Source organism: Terrapene carolina, unplaced genomic scaffold, assembly GCF_002925995.2.
Source record: "Terrapene carolina triunguis isolate 2854851 unplaced genomic scaffold, T_m_triunguis-2.0 Scaffold85, whole genome shotgun sequence".
Classification (NCBI taxonomy): Eukaryota; Metazoa; Chordata; order Testudines; family Emydidae; genus Terrapene; species Terrapene triunguis.
The window spans coordinates 40,265,990-40,290,600 of record NW_020664436.1 but is presented as its reverse complement, the minus strand read 5'-3'; the positions used below and the strand labels follow the sequence as shown (position 1 = coordinate 40,290,600).

Below are 24,611 nucleotides of genomic sequence, written 5' to 3'. Positions count from 1 at the left end.
CCCAATAAGTCTTGGAGCAGAGCAGACTCATATTTTTTTTGTGGGAAATGGGACAGGAGGGCACTGACTGTGACTGTAGTACACACATCCAGATTAAGTTAGACACAGTAATTGTGCAACAATATTGCTGTGTTAGCAATCCATTGGTAAAGTGGTATTAAATATGTAATGTTTTTTCAGTAGCTAATTGACAACACTACAACAATTACCATTATCAGTTATTAGTTGTCCAGCTCTGACAAAGCACGTTCCACAATATAAGACACAAAAGGAAGGTAAACGCTTCCCAGAAGTGCTGATGTGACACATCAAATAATACGTAATGTTTATTGATGCCTCTGATTATTTTATAGATCATCCAGGATTCCACTATACTCCGGAGGGAGAAATGAAAGCATCATATAATTCTAAAGAAGGTCTTACCCCACGGAGGGTGAGAAGGAAGTCAGGTGATTAAAATGTGTACTGTCAAAGAAAGCTAAAGGAAAATGTATTGAAATTTTTTCAAATTATACATAGCGTGGAAGGGGCAAAGATTGAGTTACTGTAAGAGGCATTATGTGAAAAGAAAACACCCTCCACTGATTGCTGTTTTAAAACTTAAATGTATTGCCTCCTACAGATTGTCATGTTTGTTTGCAATCAGTACATAACTCCTAATCTAAAATTCTCCCAATTGAAATAAAATGATCAGTAGAGCTGGCCAGAAAACACCATCCATCCCATCGGAAATTCTGAGTTTTGGAGATTTTGTTTCATTCTGAATCAGAACAAAACCTCAAATCTCAGAATTTCTGGCAAAAGGGAATATTCCATGATGGAAAAATACCGGTGCTGCTGCTACCTGTTCCAGGTCCCTGTCCAGCAGCGCTACTCCTGGGCTAACAACAGCGGGGGCATGCTACTGAGGAGGAACCAGGAGGCTGGCTGGCTGCTGAGGAGTTGGGAACCCAGGCTCCTGTGGAGCTAAGCAGGCAAGCTGGCAGGTTTCAAAACCTGGCTGGCTGGCAGGTTTCCATGGCAAAACCTGCCTTGTTTCTGTAGTAATTGGACATTCCCACTGAATGGTACAAATGGCATTTTCTGACAGAAAAACGGCCCATTGGAAAATTTTCAGTTTATTCTACTTATCAATTTTTCTCTTTCAAACTCAAAACACATACACGTAAACTCAAAACACATACACGTAAACTCAAAACACATACACGTAAACTCAAATACATAATAAAGTGTGTGTGTTTTTGTTTTTTGTTTTGTCTTTCCTCACAAGCTGCTAGCCTAGTTTAAGATGTTTTGGGAGAATGATGAGGAGAAAGTTCTGTGGTTTATAAAACTCAAGACTGGGAGCCAGAAGACCTGGGTTCCATTCCTGACTGTACCATAGTAACCTTAAGCTTGTCACTTAATCTCATACAGTGGGGTTTAATACTGCTCATTTCACACAGATATTGTAAAAGTTAATTAATATTTGAGAGATAACTTGAGATTCTTAGAAGGTATTATAGAAAGACACAATATTATTTCTATCTACTGAGTAGAAAAGTAGCAATGTGCCGAAAACCAGGGGCAGCTCTATGTATTTTGCCGCCCCAAGCACGGCAGTCAGGCGGCTTTCGGCGTCGCGCCTACGGGAGGTCCGCTGGTAATGCAGATTCGGCGGCATGCCTGCGGGAGGTCTGCCGGTCCCGCGCCTTCGGCGTACCTGCCGCCGAATTGCTGCCGAAGCCGCGGGACCGGCGGACCTCCCACAGGCATGCCGCCGAAGGCTGCCTAACTGCCGCCCTCACGGCGACCGGCAGGCCGCCCCCCACGGCTTGCTGCCCCAGGCACGCGCTTGGTGCGTTGGTGCCTGGAGCCGCCCCTGCCGAAAACTAAACTAAACTAAACTAAAATTTCAAAAAAATAAAAAAATTGAACTTGAGCCTTTTCAGTGCCTAGTATATTTGAAAGTGATAGACGGCCCTCTTGAGGGTTGTGTGTGTGTGTGTATGAAAGAGAGAGAGAGAGAGACATTACTTACAGCTAAGTTTTTTTCGTGAGGTGACGGGGGGGCTTCAAATGAAGCTGCATATTTCCACATCTAGAATGCATATTGCCGAGTATCATGGCAAAGTGAGATTTTAAAGCCATAGTAAATCACTCATGGATTGGGTAGAGAAAAAATATAGGCATCTTTTGACAGGTTGTTTCGATAGTCTTGTGGTATATGTGCCATTTGATTTTATTACGTTAACATAAAATCCAAACTGCATACTTTAAAACAATGGATGTTTGTGGGTGTATATTTATTTATTTATGCATATATAAGAAGGCCAAGTACTTTATGCAGCACTGACATGCTTATTTTTTTTAAAGGTGAATAATTAATACCTTGGAACCTGTTTCTAATAGATCAGTAAATCTCCAGCAATTTAGACCTATTTTCAAAAGTGGAGGCCTCAAATTAGGCTCCTAAGTACAAATTTAGGCACCTAAACAAGTAGCTTGATTTTTCAGAAATGCTAAGCAACTCCCACTGATTTCAAACACATACATTGACTTCAGTTTTGTGCTCAGTACTTATGCAAACCAAGCTAGTTACTAAGGGACAGGATTTTCAAAATCACCTATGTGATTTAGGAGCACAAGTCCCATTATCTAATCCAAGGTCCCTATTTAGGGACTCAGGAGCTTAAATTTTGGCATCTATTTTTTAAAATGTTGGCTAAGATACCAGTAACTTTCTTTGGAACACTGTAGTTAACTATGTTTATCCTTTTCAGAACCTTCATCTAGAGTCCATAAAGTTATGAAGCCAAGCGGTAAGTTATATTGTATCTAATAGTATATGCTATTAACAGTAAAAAATCAACATGCTAAGCAGTATATACCATAAATTAGGTAAACCAACATAATGAAATTCAAAGATGTGCTATCATCTTCTTCATGACTCTTCCCATTGTGCTTAGTTTGCAGCACATGTAGAGCTGGACCCTCAGCTTTTGTAAACTGATGTAGTTAAAGGTAATGAAGTTGCACTGATTTACATCAGCTGACTATCTTGCCCATAGTATGCAACCTTAGCCTTGAGAAAATTGCAATGCCTGATCCTGCAAACACTGAAGCAAGTAAATAGTCCCATATACATACAGTTATTCATATGTTTGCAGGATCAGGAACTTAATTGGGATCCATCATAATAACATGCTGAGAGAGACTGATAACACAACCTCTTGGAGACAGAGTGTGAATATGCCCTTCAATAAACATCACTGTCAGGATACATTAATCACAAGCCCCACCCCTACCCCACCCCCTAAGACAAAATGGTTTGTGAACCTGCCCAGGAGTTTCTGGACTGAGTGGGCAGAGGAATTTTGTTGAGTGTTGATTTGTGTTAGAGGTGGGTGGGTTGGAGGCAGAACACACAGAAAATGAGAATACACAGAACAGAGGGAGAGGCTGCAGCAAAAAGCAAGAAGGCCAACAGTAGCCTCTGAGCATGGTGTATGACTGTGAGGGGGAAAGCTAGAGAGCTTTGAGTTTGTTGTTGGCTGAAGATGCTTGGGGATCTAGCTACTCTTGGTTCCTCCTGCATTTGGAGAATCAGGACTTTGTACATTCCTTGCAAATAAAGATAGCATCAAAGAACATACCAGACTCCATCAGTTTCTGTTTCCAGCTGGAACATCCCCAGGGCCCCAAACTTCGACTGCCATTCCGGTCAATAAGGGGCAACAATAAAATTAATATTTTTAACTGTAATTATTATTTATTTAATTTTATTTGTGGGGAAAGTAAGGCTTTAGCACTAAGCAAATTAATTCTAAATCTTAGACAACAGGATTCAGACTTGAAATATTAATGTAACATTAATAAAGTGGCACAAACTGACCCTTCTATGATTTATCATGCTGTACATATTTTTGTATATATTTTCAGAAATAAGTCCAGAGATGCACAAGGTAAGTCCTTTTTGTATTCCATATCTCAGTAGATTCAAATAGTACATCGGGTTGTTTGAATCCAGAATACTTAATAACTATAAAACTTTCAGAATGTATTGTGTTTTATTGGTTTTAAATAGGATACAAGAACAATACATTTCGGAGACTCTCCAATAACATTATAAAGAAGTACACATTTTATTGCAGCAATACCTAATAAATAGAACTTGATTGATACATGTCTGCATGCCTAGATTTTATGATACAGTGCAATAAATCTATAATGTAAAAATACTTTTTAAAATGCAGTTAGGATAACTAAAGTTAGGGTGACCAGATGTCCCGATTTTGGGGTCTTTTTCTTATATAGGCTCCTATTACCCCCCACCTCCTGTCCTGATTTTTCACATTTGCTGTCTGATCACCCTAACTAAAGTGCTATGCAAAGATAGCATTTTTTTTTTTGGCAGTTCTGCTACTTGTATGCATTTCGAGTCACATGTTACATTTCTGGCAAAAATAAGCTTGTAATACACATTACTCCTGTTAGCCATGCAGAGTCAATATGGAGGAGTAAGCTCAACAAGCCAGAAAAGAGTCCATTTGCAATAAAGAATTGTTAATGACATTCTAATTGAAGCAGGAAAGACTCATCTTGAGTTTCAGATCTTAGTCTGAGTTAGCAGGGCTGACACTTAGGGGAAAGAATCTTTTTACATGCAAATGGAGCACATTTTATCTGGCATCACTGTGACACAGTAGCATCAAATGCCATTATGCCATTTTTCCACAGTCCTTTTATAGGGTATATCATATGATCCCTATATATCACTTGTGGAAAGTTTAGTGATCAATTTAAGTTCTTTTCTTTGATGTTTCACTTAGGTACAGATGAATGCAGCAAAAACTTATGTTGTATTTTGGGGCTTTGTTTGTGATTTTTATCTTGCAGCATAAATAAATGTTGATCATGGCATGTTTAAGTATCCCCTTTATGTTGTATATTTTAATTAGTTTTAATTTTTTTTTTAAGCGGAGCAGTATTGAAGGAGCCCTGCTTTCTCAGGCTGCCAAACTGGGATCAAGTGAAGCCCTGCTCAGTTCTAGGAAAAAAGGTTCATTGAATCTCAGTGGGCTTGTGAATGAATTTCAAGGGTCCATTGAACCAGCCTACAGCAGTGATCAAGATGAAAATCTCCACCCATGTGCTACAGAACAGATAGATGCTGATGATGAAGAAGAGTGTGAACAGGTAATCTCTTTGCTTTCTGTGGAGGGGTGGAGGGAGAGGGGCTTAAATTTATTCACAAAACTATCATGTGGCAGAGTAAATGTTGTACTAATGCCCATTTAAAGGTGTAGATATATTGCTTATAATTGCTGCTGCTTCTGAGTATTGTTCCTTAAGCCATGGGATGTATCCCAAATATTCATTGAGCTTTGGTGGTAGAGTTTTAGGAGCTTCAATTTTGGAACACTGTAACCATAATGACAGCAACATCCAAAATAAGCATTTGCATCTAGACATCATCAATCCTTTGTTGCAATCCAAGAGAGGAAGGAACTAAGTTCTTTCTGGACTACACTCTGGGGGTGAAATTCACCCCTGTGCAGAGGATCAGGGCACTTACACCTACAGAAAGCATTTGTTTTTACTCAGTCTTTTCTACTCCTCCAGATTGCCTTTGATGTAAATGTTGCTATTTTTACTCATTGTACAGAGCTATCTTCTTATTGCTCTGGTACTTGTCACTGTATGAGCTTAACTTATACCGTTAAAGAAGGTGATTGGCTACCATTACGTTCATTGTACAGATGGTACCCTTTCCACTCTACGGGATATCTTCATGCATGTGCAGCTGTTCTGAATGACTGTAGGCCCCAGTTTTTAAATATGGACATATTAACAAGGTGTCCAAATCCCACACTTGGTTGCTCTAATCTATGCTAGGGAACATAAATACCTATCCAGTAGTCCTAAATACCAATTTGAGTGGCCAGATATGTGATTTGGAGATACGTCTAGGCACTCACGGTTTTAAATTGAGCTACTCATCATTACATAAAGCAGTTTGCAATGGGGCACACAAGCCCCCGTGCATGGAAGGAAGGGGTTAATGGGCTGCTGAAGGCCCAGTTAGCCCAAACTGAGCCACCTGGAGCTTGGAGGCAGGTTTCCAGGGAGAGGCTTGGAGGGAGCAGGCAGAGAGAGAGAGAGAGAGCAGACATAAGGCTCTCACTGTCAGAGTATGTCTACACTACCCGCCGGATCGGCGGGCAGCGATTGATCCAGCAGGGGTTGATTTATCGCGTCTAGTCTAGACGCGATAAATCGATCCCCAAGCGCTCTCCCGTTGACTCCTGTACTCCACCGCCACGAGAGGCACAGGTAGAATCAACGGAGGAGCGGCAGCAGTTGACTCACCGCAGTGAAGACACCGTGGTGAGTAGGTCTAAGTACATCGACTTTAGCTACATTATTCACGTAGCTGAAGTTGCGTAACTTAGATCGATCCCCCCTCCTAGTGTAGACCAGGCCTCAGAGAGAAGGCTGGCTAGGGCCAGGGGCTAGGGTGGAACTTCTGGAAGAAAGGGAAGAGTTTATTTCGTATTTGTTTTGGACTTTGAGTGCCCAGCAGGGATAGATCTATAAGCGACCTAGCTAGAGGGCTAAGTTCTACAACCCAGAAAGGTGTTGGGGGCTGGGTAGAGCAGGGAAGAGCAGCTAGGAAACTAATGCTGAGTGGTGGTTGTGCTGCAAGGGGTGCTCTGGTAAGGACGTGACAGAGTCCACTCTGAAAACTCCTCCCTGAGCCTGCTGCCTGCCATGCCATGGTAAACTGCATTGCTCTGAGAATTTTATTGTGAATTCTGGAGGCAAGTAACATCCTGCAATGAATGTGGTCTCTGATATCTAGCAACACAAAAGGGATAGCACAAGAAAATGTCTCTTCCACTGCAAATTCTGATTTAGTTGCTTCATGTTGAACTTCGGCATTTCCCGGATTTGGCTGTGACTAAATACTCTGCGGTTCGAAGAATTGTAGATCATAATATATCCTTTTTTTTTTTTTTTTAATCACAGGGCACACAACAAAATTCACAGCAAAAACCAAAAGGAGGTAGAAAAAGACTTAATAGCCAAGCTGCTGAAAATGTTGAAAAACGAAGAAGTGTTAATCTCAACAAATGTGAAATGCAGGTATTTAAAACAAAATGTGTCAGGCCTGATTCTCTTATTTTGTTACATCTCTGTATATCATAGCTATGTCATAGGCATCTATATGTATCTTTCTAAATGGACATATGTAGATAAAAATAAAATTGCCATGATAGCTAAGTAACGTCTTATGCTCAGAAATGCTTTCCCTAAAGCTTAAATAAACATTAAAAGAGTAAGAAGTAAAATCTGTAAAAAAATGAATCCAACAAACTGCAATTAGACATCTGTCTGCAAGTATTTCACAATATGTGATCTTAAAAGCAAATGAACATTTACTTAATTTTATTAGTGTTCCTTTACATTAAAACTATCACTCCAAAGTGCTATTTTGTATGCACTACAGTTTTACGTTATTTAATTTAAATTTTAATCATATTGTCTAAAAATAAATACTATACATTTTAGTGCAGAATCTTCTATCTGATTATGATGATTACTAGATACACCCACTAATCCGATGCTATTACAAAATAGCTTGATGTAATATTGGGAGGCTGAACACCTGGTAGATAATACTGTACTTTCTTTTAAAGGACTCAATCCTGCAAGGTAATGAGCATCAAACTCCCATGAAAGGCCTGATTCAGCAAAGCACTAAAGTATATTCTTAATTCTTCAAGCATAAAGTCAGTGGGAGCTTAGGGTGTGCAGCATCTCTCAGGGTATTAAGTAACATGCAGGATCAAGCCCATGCAGCTTTAGAACATCCTTGGAATACTTTGCAAAGTTTTGGCCACCTCTTAAAAATGAAGTCATTGATATTTTGGAAAGAATCCAGTGAAGAGTCATAAAATGATGAAAGTATTCAAGGAAAAAAAGTTTGCTTTCTGTAGTGAACTGTGATTAACTTATATTATATTTATTATATTATATATTCAAGGCTATGCCCTGTGATGTGAATTTAGGGGACCCCAATACATATTGCTTAGGGGAAAAGATGACTAACGGGATCAGTCTTACCTGCTTATTGCCACCCAACTGTAGTCCTCCTATATGTAGGGGGGATGAGTCGTACTTTTATATTCAACTGCTAGATAATGGAAAGGATTGGGGGTGGTGGCAAAGTTTTACACATCCACCTCGGTTTGCAAGGGGTGATAAGGGGTCTGAAACAATGGAGCCAGATCGTTCTACATTCCTCTGCCAGGCTCCACACTGCACAGCATTAGGATCAAGGTTATAGTCCTCCGTATCAAGGACATTCCTGCATTACTGCAGAGAGAGAGAGACTAACAAAACTGTGTATTTCAAATCTCCACAGAGCTCCAAAGATCCTTCAGATGAAGAATCTACCCAGGTGAATACAGACCTTTCCTTTTCCTGTTCTGCTAGGCAGCCATCTAGACAGTTTAGCACACCGCAGAACAACTCACTAATCATGGATATCCTGGGGGGAACTACCACTGTGAGAAACATCTGGACTGACCATCAGATCAGACAAGCCTTGTTTCCCAGTAGACGGCCACCTCAGGAGGATGAAGATGATTATCAGATGTTTGTACCATCGGTATCTACATCCAATTCAAGTTCAATTGTGTGTGAAGAGAGGGGCGCTTCAGGTCGTCCATGCAGTTGGCATGTGGGATTAATTAATCAAAATGAGATCTCCGGCTCCAGTCATCATAGAATTGTTAGACGGGCCAGTAGTGCTGGTGAAAGTAACTCTTGCCCAAATAATGCAAGACATAGAGGCAATGACTTTGGCCAGCACAGTTCCCGAAGGGAAGTGAAAAGTAGTTCTACAACTGATGTGGGCAATATCAATCCTTACCCAGAATCTTCAGAAGAGTTGACCATTGATGATATAGAGCATGTCTATGATAACATAAGTTATGAAGATTTAAAACTGATGAGTCTGACTAGAAGGGAAGAGTCTGGTCATGGTCCCCAAAGATCTGCTAGAGACTCTCTCTACAAAAGCCAAAACAAAAGCAGGTTGGTGGAAGCAGCCTCTGAAAAAAGGCAGGCAAATCAAAATAGGACCTCCATTCTTGCTAGTAAAGATGAAATCCTACTCAGAAGAGAGGCACCAACTTTAAGTTCACATGAGCTCAGGATTGTTGAGGAGAACATCTATGACACCATAGTGCTTCCAGAACCACCACTATTGAATTTCAAATGCAACCGTCTTAAATGCTCTAAAAGGAGGAGTTTTTTGGGCCTGGAAACAGACTTTGCATGTTGTGATAATCTAAGGCAGTTTGTTTCTGAAGAGAGTCTCCAGTTCAGTGAAGATGAAAGTCCATATCATCATGTTCCTTTAGATAATGACTATTTGAGCTTAGTAGATAGTTCCTCCAACTCTGATTCACTCTCCCACAAGTCCGCAGCCGATAAACTATCTGAAGAAGTAGATGAGATCTGGAATGACCTGGAGAATTACATCAAGAAGAATGAAGAAAAGACAAGAGACCACGTCCTGGCAGCCTTTCCCGTTTGTAAAGATGATATGCAGGAAAGACTCCATGTTGGAAGTACTCCTGAACTGAGTAAAGATGTGGAATATTCACTTTCCACACTCTCATTGCCAGAAACGCCTGTTTTCCCTAAAACTTTGAAACACAGGGTAGCCAGATTAAGTGAGGCCAGTCTCAGATTTGATGAAGCAACATCATCTAAAGATAATTCATTTCTGAGTCTTAACAGATCTTCCTTCTCCAGTGAGTTGCCTTTTATAGACAGCCCTTATGAATCTGCCAATAGTATTCTATCCAATGCACATACAGAGAGCACTGACAATGAAATGGATATTGTGGATAAAACAAAAAACAGAGTCTTTATGATGGCAAGGCAATACAGTCAAAAAATTAAGAAGGCCAATCAGCTTTTGAAGGTAAAAAGTCCAGAGCAGGAACAGCCATCCAGCCAGCAACAGAAACTGAGGCACAAAGATCTTGCAGCCATTTTGGAGGAGAAGAAACAAGGTGGTCCTGCCATTGGTATGTTAAAAATATTGTCCTTCTCAACCTCTCTCCCCGCCCCCTCCTCCCCCAATCGATTTCTTTAATAACTTTTTGGTGAAATGTATGTATTGATTTAAAATGCTATAACCCTGGTCACCTCTTGATCCACCAGTTGGATGATGATGACAGTATTACCTTTAATGTGTTACCACTGAGATTAAATTGAGTTCTTTATGTAACGTTAGTGCAAAAAGGATATAAATGCAATTCTATATTAAGAGCAAAACCTTGCCATTCGTTGATAGAAGAGAAGAGGAAAGAATGGAGCAATGTCAGCCATCTTGCTTTCACAGAACAGGTCGGTTCAGGATAGCCTGGGAATAGAAGTGTGATCCTGGGCACTCTTTGGCCTTTTATAAAAAAAGCAGTTGTTTTCTTGCTTAGGGTGGTCTGCAGGTTTCAGCTGAGAAGGGGGCCTAGTCACTCCTTCTCTGTGGCCCCTTGAGCCATAGAATACCATCCATCACAGAAGCCAGGTCCAGCTCCTTTATCAAAACTTCCTGTTTGTTGCTTGCAAGCATGGGTTTGGGGTCATGGAAGGAAAAAGTCTCGGTCTTTACCCCTTTCTAGAGCACCTGCACTGCACAGAGCAGGGTGGAACAACAGAAGTTTCCTGTGAGAAATTTTTCCATGGACGATTTTAAAATAAGTTGGGGACTTCAGCAAACTCCCAGTCACCAGAGTTTGTGCATCTCATTGTATCTATAGAATTTTAAAAAATAGAAATATCTTATTTATCATATCTGATGCAGTTTTCAGGATGCTCCTAAAGATCAGATTTTTTTACCAGCAAAAAATATCCACCAAATACAATAGTATGTTCTGTGCCCCATTGTGTTGCATTGTGTGACATGGTATCAGTCAGTGGTGATGTTTCATCAGAACGATATACTGTTGAAAAACATGTGAGAACAGCAAACCTAGCAAGTGGGAGAGCCCCAAAGTTCGGAGTTGGGATGAACATCCCAAGATGCAGATGTTTAATTAAATCTCTGAGTTTCCCGGCACACTGCATGACCCTGTGCCCCATAGCTATCCCTTCCCTTGGTAACTTCTGGGGGGAGCCCCAAGGTCTGTTACCCTGGCTGGTGTGAATTGAAGGCAGCCTGTAGGCCTGCGCCCTCTGGCATCTTTCTGAAGCATGGTCCTCTCTCCTTTATTTCCAGCCCTTCCCTGGGGGCATCTCCCATCTCTTTCTCTCTCTGCCACCTTTGATGGATTCCATTTCCTCCTCTTCTTCCCTCTTCCACAAATGCAGGAGTCTCCTTCCCCCCCGTCCCCCTCCACACCTGGCACCTGTGCTCTCTTTGTTGGAGGGGTTGCAGGCTGCCTCCATGCCTATGAAAGCCAGCACAGGAGCAATGAACAATTGTAGGAGAAGACTCAGCCTCTTGTTGCCCAGAAACAATAGGAGGAGGAGACTTTAGTGACCAAAGGTGAGCATTGTAGTGAAATATTCTTCCCAACCAGCCACTTAAGACAGGGCAAAAAACTGGGAGTGTTCCACCCCCAAATGGGGATGTTGCCAGTATGCCTTAGTGTTATAGTCATTTAATCTATTTATTAGAAGTTCTCAAACTGTGGTCCATGGAGCACTTGCCGGTGGTCTGCGGAGGGCTGACTAGACACATGGTACTGGCTCTTCCTCTCCTTTCCCCAGCTGCTCAGTCACGTTGAAATACAGCTAAAAATAGATCACTTTCCTAATGTTACTTTCCATGTATGGACTTGCAGCCAGAGGGCTGGGATGAAAGGTGATCCATATGACTGCAAATGAAAGGGGAGGTATCCCTGCCACACTGCGTGGTTTTAAGACTGAGAATGTCTGAACTATCAAAATCAGTAGATCGAAGGAAATATATATGTGAAATCGTTTTCTTTTAAGAAGAAATAAATACTCCAGCAACTTTGAAATGGTGAACTAAAAAAGAGAACCAAACTGCTTGATATTTAGCAGTAGCAATGCTTTTAACAGTTACATAATTTATCTTTTCATAACTACAGATCATATTGATGCTGGCATCTTATTCCCAGAATGTATGGTGCATGGTTGTTCGCTGTTTTGTCACAAAACATTTCATGCTTGTCAGTTTCATGTTTTAGTATAATGAATGACTGTGTACATGTCACTGATCTGAAATGTTGGAGTCTAGAATTGCATTGTTTTGTGGACTGTAAGGCTGAAAAATGTTGATGTTTACAATGGTCAAAGACAAAGATTTAAAAGAGTTAGTCTGAAACTTTAATTTTCATATAACTTGTGTTTTACACTGTTGTTAATTTTGACTAGTTAAATATTTCTCTTCTCCAGGTGCCAGAATTGCTGAATATTCCCAGCTTTATGACCAGATTGTTTTTAGAGAGACTTCACCCAAAATGCAAAAGGATACATGGGCCACTCCTCAGAAACCATCAGCCTTAAGGTATTCATCCCCAGTGTCAATATCTCCTTCTCATTCTCAGTTAGCTAGTGAACGCTTAGGGGCAGAGGACTGGCTTTTGCATTCTACATACAGTAATGGAGAACTAGCTGATTTCTCTCCCTGGCCCGAAGTCCACGATCTGAAGTCAAAGAGCTCCTCTGTAGGGAGCGGTATAAAAATCAAGCCAAAACAATTGCCATCAGCTTGCTCAGTGCCTTCCCTTCAGATTTCTACACATCTGCATGTCCCAGCACAAAGGTGGAGTGCTATTATTAGTCAGCCTAACAAAGAGAATTTACACCAAGATCACATTTATAACTCACTAGGAAAGAAAGCAAATCATACAAAATCACAAGCGTACAGCAGGTCACAGTCCTCTTCCTCAATTGTGGCCAACCGGTCTGAGGAATCAATAACTTACTTAAATGAAATGGACAAGAAACAGCTGTACTCAAATAGAAACTTTAGATCTGACAGCCAGGAGTCCGTGCCAAATGCTGCTTCAGGATTCACAGTACGTGATGTGATGAAGCAGTTCCCTGAAAACTGTTCAGAGATGATTCTTCAAGACTCTCAAAAAGTTCTGAGAGTGAACAAGAACTCGCCACTAAATGCACAAATAGCTACGCAGAACTATTTTTCTAATTTCAAAGATACTGCAGATGGAGAAGAGGATGATGATGACTATGTTGAAATAAAGTCTGAAGATGAGGGGTCTGACTTAGAGACTTCCCAGAACCAAACAAAGAAATCAGACCCAAAGATAAACAATGTAGACTCTGCTTCTTCTGAGACTCTCTGTAGCAAAAGCATGTCTTGTACTCCCGCAAAACCAGTGAATAGCAAACTTGCCCTTACCCCGTACCTGACTGCATACAATGATTCAGATAAACTGAATGACTACCTGTGGAGTGTTCCATCTCCTAATCAGCAGAATATTGTCCAGTCTTTAAGGGAGAAGTTTCAGTGTCTTAGCTCAAGTAGTTTTGCTTGACACTTTCAATAATTTCTAATTGTACTGCCTTAACGTGTCAAAGTATACATTAGTACAACCAATACTGGCATCCTGTATTTTAATAATGTGTAGACATCGAGCACTGTATCACAGTAATATTAGGAAATGTAGATGTGCAATGTACCTTTTTTACAGTACAGAAAGTTAAAGTGGCCAGGTGTGCACTGTCTGGGATTAAGATCTACTTGTATCTTTATAATGCAGACTGATTTCTCCTAATCTGTCTCATTTAACTTTGCATATATTTTACATCTCCCTTCTTTCTCTTGTCTCTCCATGTGGAAATCTTAGTATTCAGACTGTAGCCAGTGCTGAGTCCAAAAATGCATGTACAATTACTGTAATTGCACGTGAGTGCTCAGTTGAGCATCTAGCCATCTGACTATGCAAATACCAGATTTCTGAGCACACTTGGGGGAATTGCACCAACAAACTCGGTGTGCAGTTGCACATACATTTTTGCACATGATCTTTTGAAAATCAGGCTCCAGGTCTGTGGGACCAATGCATAAAACACAATATATACGACTACTATAGAAAATAGAATTATTACATTTTAAATAAATTGGCTTGTGAATGGTGCCAGATTGATAACCCTGGTGTCTAAAGACATTATCCTTACTATAGCTTCATAACAGCTAAAGCACAGGCAATGGCATCTTCCCCTGTACCAGCCTGGCATAGTGCCTCAGTCCTGTTCTGGGGCTTATTAGCTTTAGGAAATGAGAGGGTAATTCAGTTTCTAGGCCAATTCAATGTTTGGGCTTGTGGAGACTGCAAATGCTCATTGTGATTGTGGTGTTTATAACATGGACATCTTTCTGTTAAGAACAAGACCATCAGTAGCAGATAAATGTAAGTTGTAGGTGAAAGCTCTTGGCTTTTCTAGTATTTGTAAGATGGCGGGTTCCTTTGGCTACATTTATAGGTCTTGTCATTCAATACCAAATGCTCATGATGGGGCTTCTTGCAATCTGATCCTCTCTTAGTTCTGAACATACTGTAGTTCTCAAAATGTCCATTGTCAACCTAATTTAATGTAAAAGATAAAAAGGGTCGTGCTATCTACATTAGAAATGAGGTATCATCTTCATACACTTTCATTATTACCAATAGTGTATGGCTGCTAAGAAGACTTTTTTTTTTAAAGACCCTCTGAAATCGTGTATTTTTCTTTATATGAGTAGTAACATTTCTGTCTTGAATATCAGAAAAGTTAAAGGAAGCAAAATATAATAGCAAATGTCTTTATGTCAAAAGTCATTAGCTCATATCATCTGAAGGCAAGAAATACCTTAAGGTTGAGTTGACATTGACTTTGAGGGCCTAATTCAACTCTCATTAAAGTCATAATCCTCAATTTTTGACAACATTACTTTTTGGTTAGCAGCCATCTGTGAACAAACTGGAGAATAAGTCATGTAAGACCAAAGTTCCTGTTACATACATATAAATAAAAGGAGTTGGAAGAAAAATTGAGAGGGCATGATGCATTGGCAATTATTTTCCTAAAGAGAGAGTTTTTCAAACTTTTCACTAAAGTATCAGTTTCTCTGTCAGGGAAGAATATGTAGAAAGATCTCTTTCTCTCTCTCACTTTCTCTCTCTTTTAAGTCAGTAAGAGAGACCTGACTTAAAAATATTCTCCGATACCTTTTGTTGGTCCAGGTTTTCACTACCTTTAGAAATAAAATGACCTATACAGTGATGTTCATTTGTCATACAGACCAAAATGGAATATCTGGGATTAAATAGGGGATGAGGGTGGCATCTTTACCTCTTATAAACATAATTCTCAATGTTTGATCTAATTCCAAAATGGTGTGTTATGTGATTTTTCCCAAATCTCATTATTCATTCCTAGCTTTTCTTCCATGCCAGCAGGACAGATAATGAATGTCATCTTGTACAATTTCAGAGAACAATCACTTCTCCCTTCACACAAAATAGTTTTTTTCCTCTCTTAATGTCCTCTCTTCTGTTCCTGGCAAGATTTATCCCATTTCCCTCTTTCTGGTCACATAAATCATGCAATGCTTTTATTTTTAAAGTGGCTAAAAATGCTAATGAACCATTCCTGTTCAGTTGGCGTACCTGAAAACCCTGGGGATGGCACTTTTAAAAGTATTAATCCTCACTAGCTGGAAAAGGAGACCAGCCTGACTTTAGCCATTAGGAATCAAATTGAGCTTCCCAGAGAGGAAAAAAATACCAGTGGAAGTACAAACATTTAAAAATCTGCCCACAATTTTGAGGTGCTCCTGATGGGAAAGCACAAACTACTTTTATGTTACTTTATCAGATTCTCTTCAGGGCCTATGCAGGGAAAAGTTAGTGTGGACATTAGCTCAGAGCCCCCAGCAATGACAAGGCTGCTATGGAGGTGTGGTAGTGTGCAAGACATCTACAACCTCTAGAGTTGCCACCTCTGAGATGCAGAAAAACTGGCCACTGCCCCCACCAGCCTGATCCCCCCCCCCTTCACCTTTCAGGTACCCTCCCTGCACCCCACCCGTGGCCTGCCCCCATCCTGTCTGGCTGGGAAGGAAGGTGGCTCTGGGCCCTGGTCAAATCCATATGCAGGTGGGGAAGGTGGCCCCACAATAACAAATCCACTTGTCCCCTTTCTCCTATCTAGATGGAGGCTAGAGAGTCTGGTTGACCCAGAGCATGTCAGGAAGAAGGGGAAGGGAGCTAAGTCCTCCAAGGCAGGCCCAGGTCTTAAAGGGAGAGGCCTATGGGAAGTCTCTGCTGAGTATTTCCTCCCCCCTTATCCTCAGGGTAGGGGAGCAGCCCATTAAATCATTTCACTGGCAAGGCTTGTTAAAAACCGGCCAGCTGGCAACTCTAACTCCCATGTGCTGGGGCCTGCAAGAAATTTGCTCAGCCCCAAAATAGGTGATGCTGGCAGAGTAAAGGGGCTTGACCAGGGCGACTGGGGGATGTGTTAATTAACACATCCTTGCTGCAGGTCTGGCTAGTAGGGTGCTCCTTTAATGCCTCTGACTGAACTTCAAGCTGCCCTTCCTGATGGAGTGAATCTCCTATATAAGAAGTGTGATCCTTGCTGGCGCACTTTCTGAACGAGCAAGAGGTGAATCTGGCTCATTGTGTTTAGAAACAATGGTTCAAAAACAACACAGCTTTCTTTTCAATTCAGAATACATTCCATTCTTTTGCAAATGATACATATTATACTGGCTTCTGTTTAGCTCCCTTTATTTTCTTTGTTGCACAGCTTTGGATTCCATTACTTGAAAACATTGTACTTAAAAGAAAGTCTAAATGTGTGTACTCTACAGCCCTGGATATATCTTGTAAATCTGTTTTTGTGGTGCTTTAAATTTTTCAGAAGAAGTAGCTGAAGTGATACAAAGTTAAATGTATTGTACTAAGCATGGTCTTATTAATGTTCTGTTTCCACTAATAATGCATTACTTCCCTCAATTACAAAGCACAGTAGTCCACCTAATTATTTTAGAATTGTCAACTATTACTGTATAGGTTATTCTGAGATGCATCTGAAGTTGCCAGGGTATATTCAATGACTTCTGTTTTGCTGAGATGCAGATTTCAGGAGTTGCTTGTTGATTATGTTGAACTGTCTACTACACAAGTCTTTGCATTGCTAAGGAATGTGTACTTTGGAAGTTTATTTGATCATTGTACCACAAGTTCCACTTTTGTTATACACAGTCATTTTTGTTATAGTGGATGTTCCAACAGTTTGGGAACCTGCATTTAGTGAAACACAGTTGAGGAATAATGTTGTACATATTTAAGATACTGAAATTTAGTAATGCCGATATTTATTTAATATAGCTTGTAAAGTAATGTAAATATGAATAGAAATTAACATTTGTGTGTTAACTATAGCATATCTAGATTTGTCTAAACTACTAGGAATTCTGTTTAAACTTCAGAAGTTAATGAAATCTCATGTAGTCAATGGAACAAAACGGAGGGGAGTTATAACAATGTGTAACTGTTTCCAGGGATCAATTTCATATGATTTTTAATTTTGGGTACTTTAAATTATTTTAGTTTGCTATTGGCAGATAGGCAGCTGAAATTGACTAAAGGCTAAGCACTGGAAACATTTTTGTTGGTAAAACAAGATTAACAGCTTTCAGCTCTTCCATGAATAAATGAGATCTGAAAAGATAGAAAAATATTTCCTAGGCTCTACTGGTAGGAAGTTTGAGTTGTGTTGGCAGCTCCTGTTACAGTTTACAAATAAATAAAATAAAATGCCCAGTAACAGGAATAAGGAAAGTCAATATCAACTGCAAAATGTCGATCCATTAGGATTAAGTGCAGTATAATTGTTCTTATGGTGATTTCCACCCAAAAAACATGTTACAAAGACATGGAAATAATGTCAAGAAAAATCCATATTGATTTAATTCAATACTTATTTGATAAATGCATGGAGTTGGAGATACTGTACATATCTCTGCAGAAAAACATTTTTCTGCATATTTTCTCAGACTGTATTAGACTTCACTCCACCAGACTCAATTAGCTTGGTGCGAGCTTTCTTTGATGGGGGGGAGAAGAAGGGGCGAGGAATTAAGAACAAGTTGTCTCACAGCAAAGGTTAAAAAGTTCATTTTCTGAACAGAACAAAGCTGATGTGAGAGTGTCAGAATGTGAATTATCTGCAGCCTCAGAGCAACAAAAATGTGAATGGAATAAACATAGCAACAGTTCTGTAATACAGGTGGTAAAAATTGATGGTTTTGTAGCATTTGTCTCTTTCTGTTGTTGCTGTCCCATAGATGGTTTCCTCCTCCCTTTGGCAATAAACCCATCTTTTTTAAAGCAAATTTGTTTGAAAGAGAATTTATTTTAATCCTGTAATATTGCTGGTAAAACTCCCATGTTTCTGTATTGTTTAAGCCTCTGTATTTGTTGGTAGTTCCTGCACTATGCTACCAGACAAAGAGTTGAAAAATGAAGTTACTTGTTCCAAGTTTAACTGTATAGTTCTTAATTTCTGCACACACACACACACACACACACACACACATATATATATATATATATATATATGTAATATCTTGTTTTGTGGATAAGAGATGGAACTTATATCGCACTTTTTAATTACTTGTTTTGTAAAGAATATGTAAAAATATATGTACATGTAGGAAACTTCTTAAGACAAGCTTTTCACCATTTTGTTGTGCTTAAAAGCTGAGTTTAAAGCATGCCAAAACTAAGAAAAGCATGTAAGTATGTACTGCTTAGGAAAAAAAAAAGCAATAAATGCTAAATTTGTTTGCAAAAATCAAGCTGTCTGCAAAACAGCAGTGTTTAAATGAACTGTTTATAGGACAATACTATCTTGTAACAGGACTCCATCCTTCAGTATATGTATAGCCACTGACTTCTCTGCCTGTATATTACCTCCATCCCAAAATGCTGTGGAGATGGGCCAGAACTAGAACCTTGAATATAACACCTTCAGATATTGGGAGTATGGGTGAATTTGAATCCCTGGATCTAAAATCTGCCTCTCAGTTCTAATTCCAGTTTGGATGCAAAACCAGAAAGGGCCAATTTTCTACTTTAAATCCAGCCAAATACTTGCAAGAACAGTTCATCAGACTTTACCAATTGAATCAAAAAACAAAATGTACTTCATGTCGTGTTCTGTCACACAGAGGTTGATGAACTTGCTACAGCTTTGGCAAAGAGAGATGGGTCCTTTAACTCAGAGTATATCTATACTTACAGCAGCGTGTAGAGTACATACACAGCACGTACCTCTACCATGGATATAAATAGCATTGTAGATGGTGAGACACTGCTTAGGCAAGTAGAGTAATGACATGCCAGACTCTTAGGATATATACTGTACACGTCTCTCTACATGCCCAAGCAATGCCTCTCATGTTTATGCCACTATTTTTAACAGTGTAGTTTCCTACTGCCTCCCCACTGTAGAGAGAGGTTCTGGCAGGGGAAAGCAGCAAGGAGAGGCTCCAGTAGCTCCCCCCTACCAGAGTCTTTCCCCACTGCTTCACCTGTTCTGGAGCCTCCCACAGCAATATGGACGCAGCCGGCTTTTCACTACAGTGGGTGTAGCTACACACATGCTGCATGCCACTGCCAGTGCAGGCAAGGCCTCAGGCAGTAGTGTCTCATGGTTTTAGATCCAGAGGTCCAGGACTCTATCTCTGCTGCTGACACTTTATTACACTGGTCTGGCTTTAGACTAGAACCCAAACCCTGTTTTAAACCTAATTGTGATCTGAACATCTTCTCCTTGGCCCATCTGATTTGTTAAGGTTTGCTCATCCCAGCAATTGGAGAACTCAGGTAAATGTTGTGAAGAGCAGTGGTTGAAGAAAATTTTTGATGTCCGTAACGCAACGGAACTAGGGATGAGGGGTTTGGGTGTGGGAGGGGCTCAGGGTTGGGGCAGAGGGTTGGGGTGTGGGGCTGAGGGCTGCAGGGTAGGGCCAGGAATGAGGGGTTCAGGGTGTGGGAGGGGGCTCTGGGCTAGGGCAGAGGGTTGGGGTGTGGGAGGGGGTCAGGGCTCTGGGCTGGGGATGGGGAAGAGGGGTTTGGGGTTCAGGAATGGGCTCTGGGTTGGTGGGTGCTCAGGGCTGGGGCAGGGGATTGGGGCGGAGCTTACCTTGGGCAGCTCCTGGTCCAGTGGCGCAGCAGGAGTGCTAAGGCAGGCTTCCTGCTTGTCCTGGCACTGTGGACCACCCTGCGCCCCGGAAGCAGCCAGCAGCAGGTCCGGCTCCTAGGCGGAGGCAGCTCTTGCCCGCTGACACCCCCTTCCCCCAGCTCCCATTGGCCGGTTCCCGGCTAATGGGAGTGCGGAGCTGGTGCTCGGGGCGGGGGCAGCACGCGGAGCTCTGTGCCCCTGTCTCCCCACCCCCCGCCTAGGAGCCAGACCTGCTGCTGGCCACTTCCAGGGCACAATGCGGTGTCAGAACTGGTAGGGACTAGCCTGCCTTAGCCAAGCAGCACTGCCAGCGGGATTTTTAACGGCCTGATCGGCGGTGCTGACCAGAGCCACCACCACCACAACCCAGTACCTTACATTCCGCGACCCAGTACTGGGTCACGACCCACAGTTTGAAAACCACTGGTGTAGAGGAAACAGTTGATTTGACCTGACCTCCCCCAACTAGTAAAATAGTGAAGTAGAAAGGAGAATGGGATACAATAAATACCAGTATAAATATAAGTAACATCCTAAAATAATGATGATCCTATAAAAATTACACCAAATGTTTCCTTTTTTTACAAATGTCAAATGTCACCAGCTAGAATACAGCATAAAGGCTACCAGTAATAAAATAAAAATGGAAGGAGATTTGAAAAATGGCATTGTAAAAACAGGAAATGTGAACATGTTTGAAAACATTCAACCATCACCACAGCGGAAATGGTAATGGAATAAATTGATAAAGGGCGGGGCGGACGAATGGCCTCTTCAGTTACTACTCATCACTGCATGGTCTGGGTTGGAACCTTAAGTGTTCTTGGCTCTTCTGAAGAACAATATTTTAGCTGTAAATAGTTCATAGTTTTAGAAGCTTTAATAACATACAGATTTAGAAGTGTTGATAGTTTTAGAATTATATTAGGCTATGGAAGTCCCCGCACCCCTGTACCCCATTCAGGTAGCAGATTATGCCCAGAGCTCTGATCTTCAAATTCTGCGCCTCCTCCCTGCGATCCTTCTCAGTCAGTGATAACCAGCAACGCTATCTCTACTGCCTGGGAGAGGCTCATGTTGAGGCTTGGTGCAGTATTTGTCAGTCCTTCCCTAGATGTACCCGAGAAGGACAGACACATCACCTATGTAAATACCTCATACAGATGGCCATGAGCCCCCAATCGGACCCAGGCTGGGCAACCTCCCCGTACATCGGCATAAATCAGCAAGGCGTGTGCCTCCTGCTGCAAAGTCCAACTCCAGTGCTGGAAGATCCAGCCCCAGGCAGTGGAGTACCCAGGATCTAAAAGCAGGGGGCACAAACATAAAAAAGGCACACACCCCCCCCTTGGCTGCTCCTCCAGCCGCTCCACGCCCCCCCCCTTGGCTGGCTCCTCCGGCTGTGCCGCACCCCGCCCCCCCATTGGCTGCAGGCCGCCCTGCTACACCCCACCCCCCTTGCTCCTCCGGCCGTGGCTGCTGGCCGCCCTGTTGCCCCCCCCCCCCTTGCTCCCCCGGCTGCCGCGCTCCTCTGGCCGCGGCTGCCGGCCGCGCTGTACGGGCCGTCCTGCTGCGCCCCCCGCTCGCTCCTCCGGCTGCGGCTGCCGGCGGCGCTGTGCGGGCCGCCCTGCTGCGCCTCCCCTCGCTCCTCCGGTCATGCCGTCCCCTCCCCATGGCTCCTCCAGCCGTGCTGCCCCCCCTTGCTTGTAGGGGGGTCAGTGCCGGCTGGCAGGCGTGCCGCTCTTTGAAAACGTGCTGAGGGGAAGCGGCTGCTTCCCCTGTACCCCACTAGCTACGCTGCTGCCCCCAGGGTGGGCCCTCATCAGGAGATTAGAAAGCACTTCCATAAGCAAGGAATTAAGACTTCCTCTAAATCCATTCTGAAGATATCGAACATGCCTATCAGCAAACCCACTGGCTCGGCCCATGAGGACATTGTATGTCCTAAATCCCATAAGCAAAACAAGAAGGTACAGAAACCTAGGGTTCCACTGGCTCCACACCAGGGACTTTTGATTCCTTTAACATTCCTGTGGTGGGAAGAACATCTCAGCAGCTCAACACTGTGGCATTTAATTTCAGAAAGGGGAACTATGCAAAAATGAGGAGGTTAGTTAAACAGAAATTAAAAGGTACAGTGACTAGAGTGAAATCCCTGCAAACTGCATGGACACTTTTCAAAGACATCATAATAGAGGCCCAATTTAAATGTGTACCCCAAATTAAAAACCACAGTAAAAGAACTAAAAAAAGCCACCATGGCTTAACCATGTAAAAGAAGCAGAGAGAGATAAACAGGCATCTTTTAAAAAGTGGAAGTCAAATCCTAGTGAGATAAATAGAAAAGAGCATAAACACTGCCAAATTAAGTGTAAAAATGTAATGAGAAAAGCCAAAAAGGAATTTGAAGAACAGCTAGACAAAAACTCAAAAGGTAATAATAAAATGTTTTTTAAGTACATCAGAAGCAGGAAGCCTGCTAAACAACCAGTGGGGCCCCTGGACGATCGAGATACAAAAGGAGCACGTAAAGACGATAAAGACATTACGGAGAAACTAAATGAATTCTTTGCCTCAGTCTTCACGGCTGAGGAAGTTAGGGAGATTCCCAAACCTGAGCCGTCCTTTGTAGCTGACAAATCTGAGGAATTGTCACAGATTGAAGTGTCATTAGAGGAGGTTTTGGAATTAATTGATAAACTTAACAGTAACAAGTCACCAGGACCAGACGGCATTCACACAAGAATTCTGAAAGAACTCAAATGTGAAATTGCGGAACTACTAACTATGGTCTGTAACCTGTCCTTTAAATCAGCTTCTGTACCCAATGGAAGATAGCTAATGTAACGCCAATATTTAAAAAGGGCTCTCTAGAGGCAATTACAGACCGGTAAGTCTAACGTCAGTACCAGGCAAATTAGTTGAAACAATAGTAAAGAATAAAATTGTCAGACACATAGAAGAACATAAATTGTTGGGCAAAAGTCAACATGGCTTCTGTAAAGGGAAATCCTGTCTTACTAATTTATTAGAGTTCATTGAAGGGGTCAACAAACATGTGGACAAGGGGGATCCAGTGTACATGGTGTACTTAGATTTCCAGAAAGCAAGGTCCCTCACCAAAGGCTCTTACATAAATTAAGTTGTCATGGGGTAAGAGGGAAGATCCTTTCATGGATTGAGAACTGGTTAAAAGACAGGGAACAAAGGGTAGGAATAAATGGTAAATTTTCAGGATGGAGAGGGGTAACTAGTGGTGTTCCCCAAGGGTCAGTCCTAGGACCAATCCCAGGGCCGTCCCTAGCCATTTGGGTGCCCTACGCAGGCCCCTGCTGTGTGGGGCCCCAGCCCCCCTCCCCAAGCTTTGGGAGGCAGGAGCTGTGGGGGGGTACTTTTGAGTGGCCCGGGGGATTAGCGGGGGGCCAGGAGCAGCCCACTCCGCTTCCCTCACCCCGGCCCCAGCCGTGTCGCTTGGGGAAGGGGTCTTGGGGGAAGGGATTCCCCTCCACTCACCGGCAGCAGCAGAAAGCGGAGCAGCCCGGCCCCAGCCTGCTCCACTCCGCCAGCTCCCAGCCGCGGAGCTCCGCTTCCTGCCGCCAGTGAGAGCCGGGGGTGGTCCTTTCCCCAACCTGAGCAACATGGCTGGGGCCGGGGCAAGGGAAGCAGAGCAGGCTGGGGCCGCTTCCCGCCATCGGTGAGTGCGATCCTTTCCCAACACTCACCGGTGGCGGGAAGCAGAGCGCCGCGGCTGGGAGCTGGCGGAATAGAGGGACTGGGTCCGGGTTGCTCCGCTTTCCGCTGCTGCCGGCGAGTGCGGGGTTGCTGGGGGAAGAGGTGGAAAGGGGGGGGACCGGGGGTGGAGCAGGGGGGAAGGGTAAGAGGCAGGGCAGAGGGAGTTGTCCGGGGCCCCACACCCCCTTGCGGGGGGGCCGGCCAAGGGATAGGGCTGGTCACCGGGGCTGGTGCTGCCGTGTATGCAGCACGCAGCTGCCTAGGGCACCATGAAATGTGGGGCAATTTGGTGCCCCAAATTTCATGGTGTCCTACGCAGCTGCATATGCCTAAGGACAGCCCTGACCAATCCTGTTCAACTTATTCATAAATGATCTGGAGAAAGGGGTAAACAGTGAGGTGGCAAAGTTTGCAGACGATACTAAACTGCTCAAGATAGTTAAGACCAAAGCAGACAGTGAAGAACTTCAAAAAGATCTCACAAAACTAAGTGATTGGGCAACAAAATGGCAAATGAAATTTAATGTGGATAAATGTAAAGTAATGCACATTGAAAAAAACAAAAACCAACCAACTATACATATAATATGATGGGGCTAATTTAGCTACAACTACTCAAGAAAGAGATCTTAGAGTCATCGTGGATA

At 42.5% G+C, this 24,611-nt stretch overlaps 1 protein-coding gene across 1 annotated transcript in view; it reads left to right on the top strand.

Moving 5' to 3' along the window:
* The window catches only part of PLEKHG1 (pleckstrin homology and RhoGEF domain containing G1), a 79,358-nt gene extending 65,511 nt beyond the window's left edge, over positions 1-13,847 (top strand). The window contains exons 11-17 of the mRNA XM_024200343.3: positions 354-449; positions 2,763-2,801; positions 3,922-3,944; positions 4,960-5,178; positions 7,012-7,128; positions 8,411-10,088; positions 12,424-13,847. Of these exons, the coding sequence (XP_024056111.2) occupies positions 354-449; positions 2,763-2,801; positions 3,922-3,944; positions 4,960-5,178; positions 7,012-7,128; positions 8,411-10,088; positions 12,424-13,529 (3,278 nt within the window). The 3' untranslated portion in view covers positions 13,530-13,847. The remainder of the gene's footprint in view (positions 1-353; positions 450-2,762; positions 2,802-3,921; positions 3,945-4,959; positions 5,179-7,011; positions 7,129-8,410; positions 10,089-12,423) is intronic.
* The last annotated feature ends 10,764 nt before the right edge of the window (positions 13,848-24,611 follow it).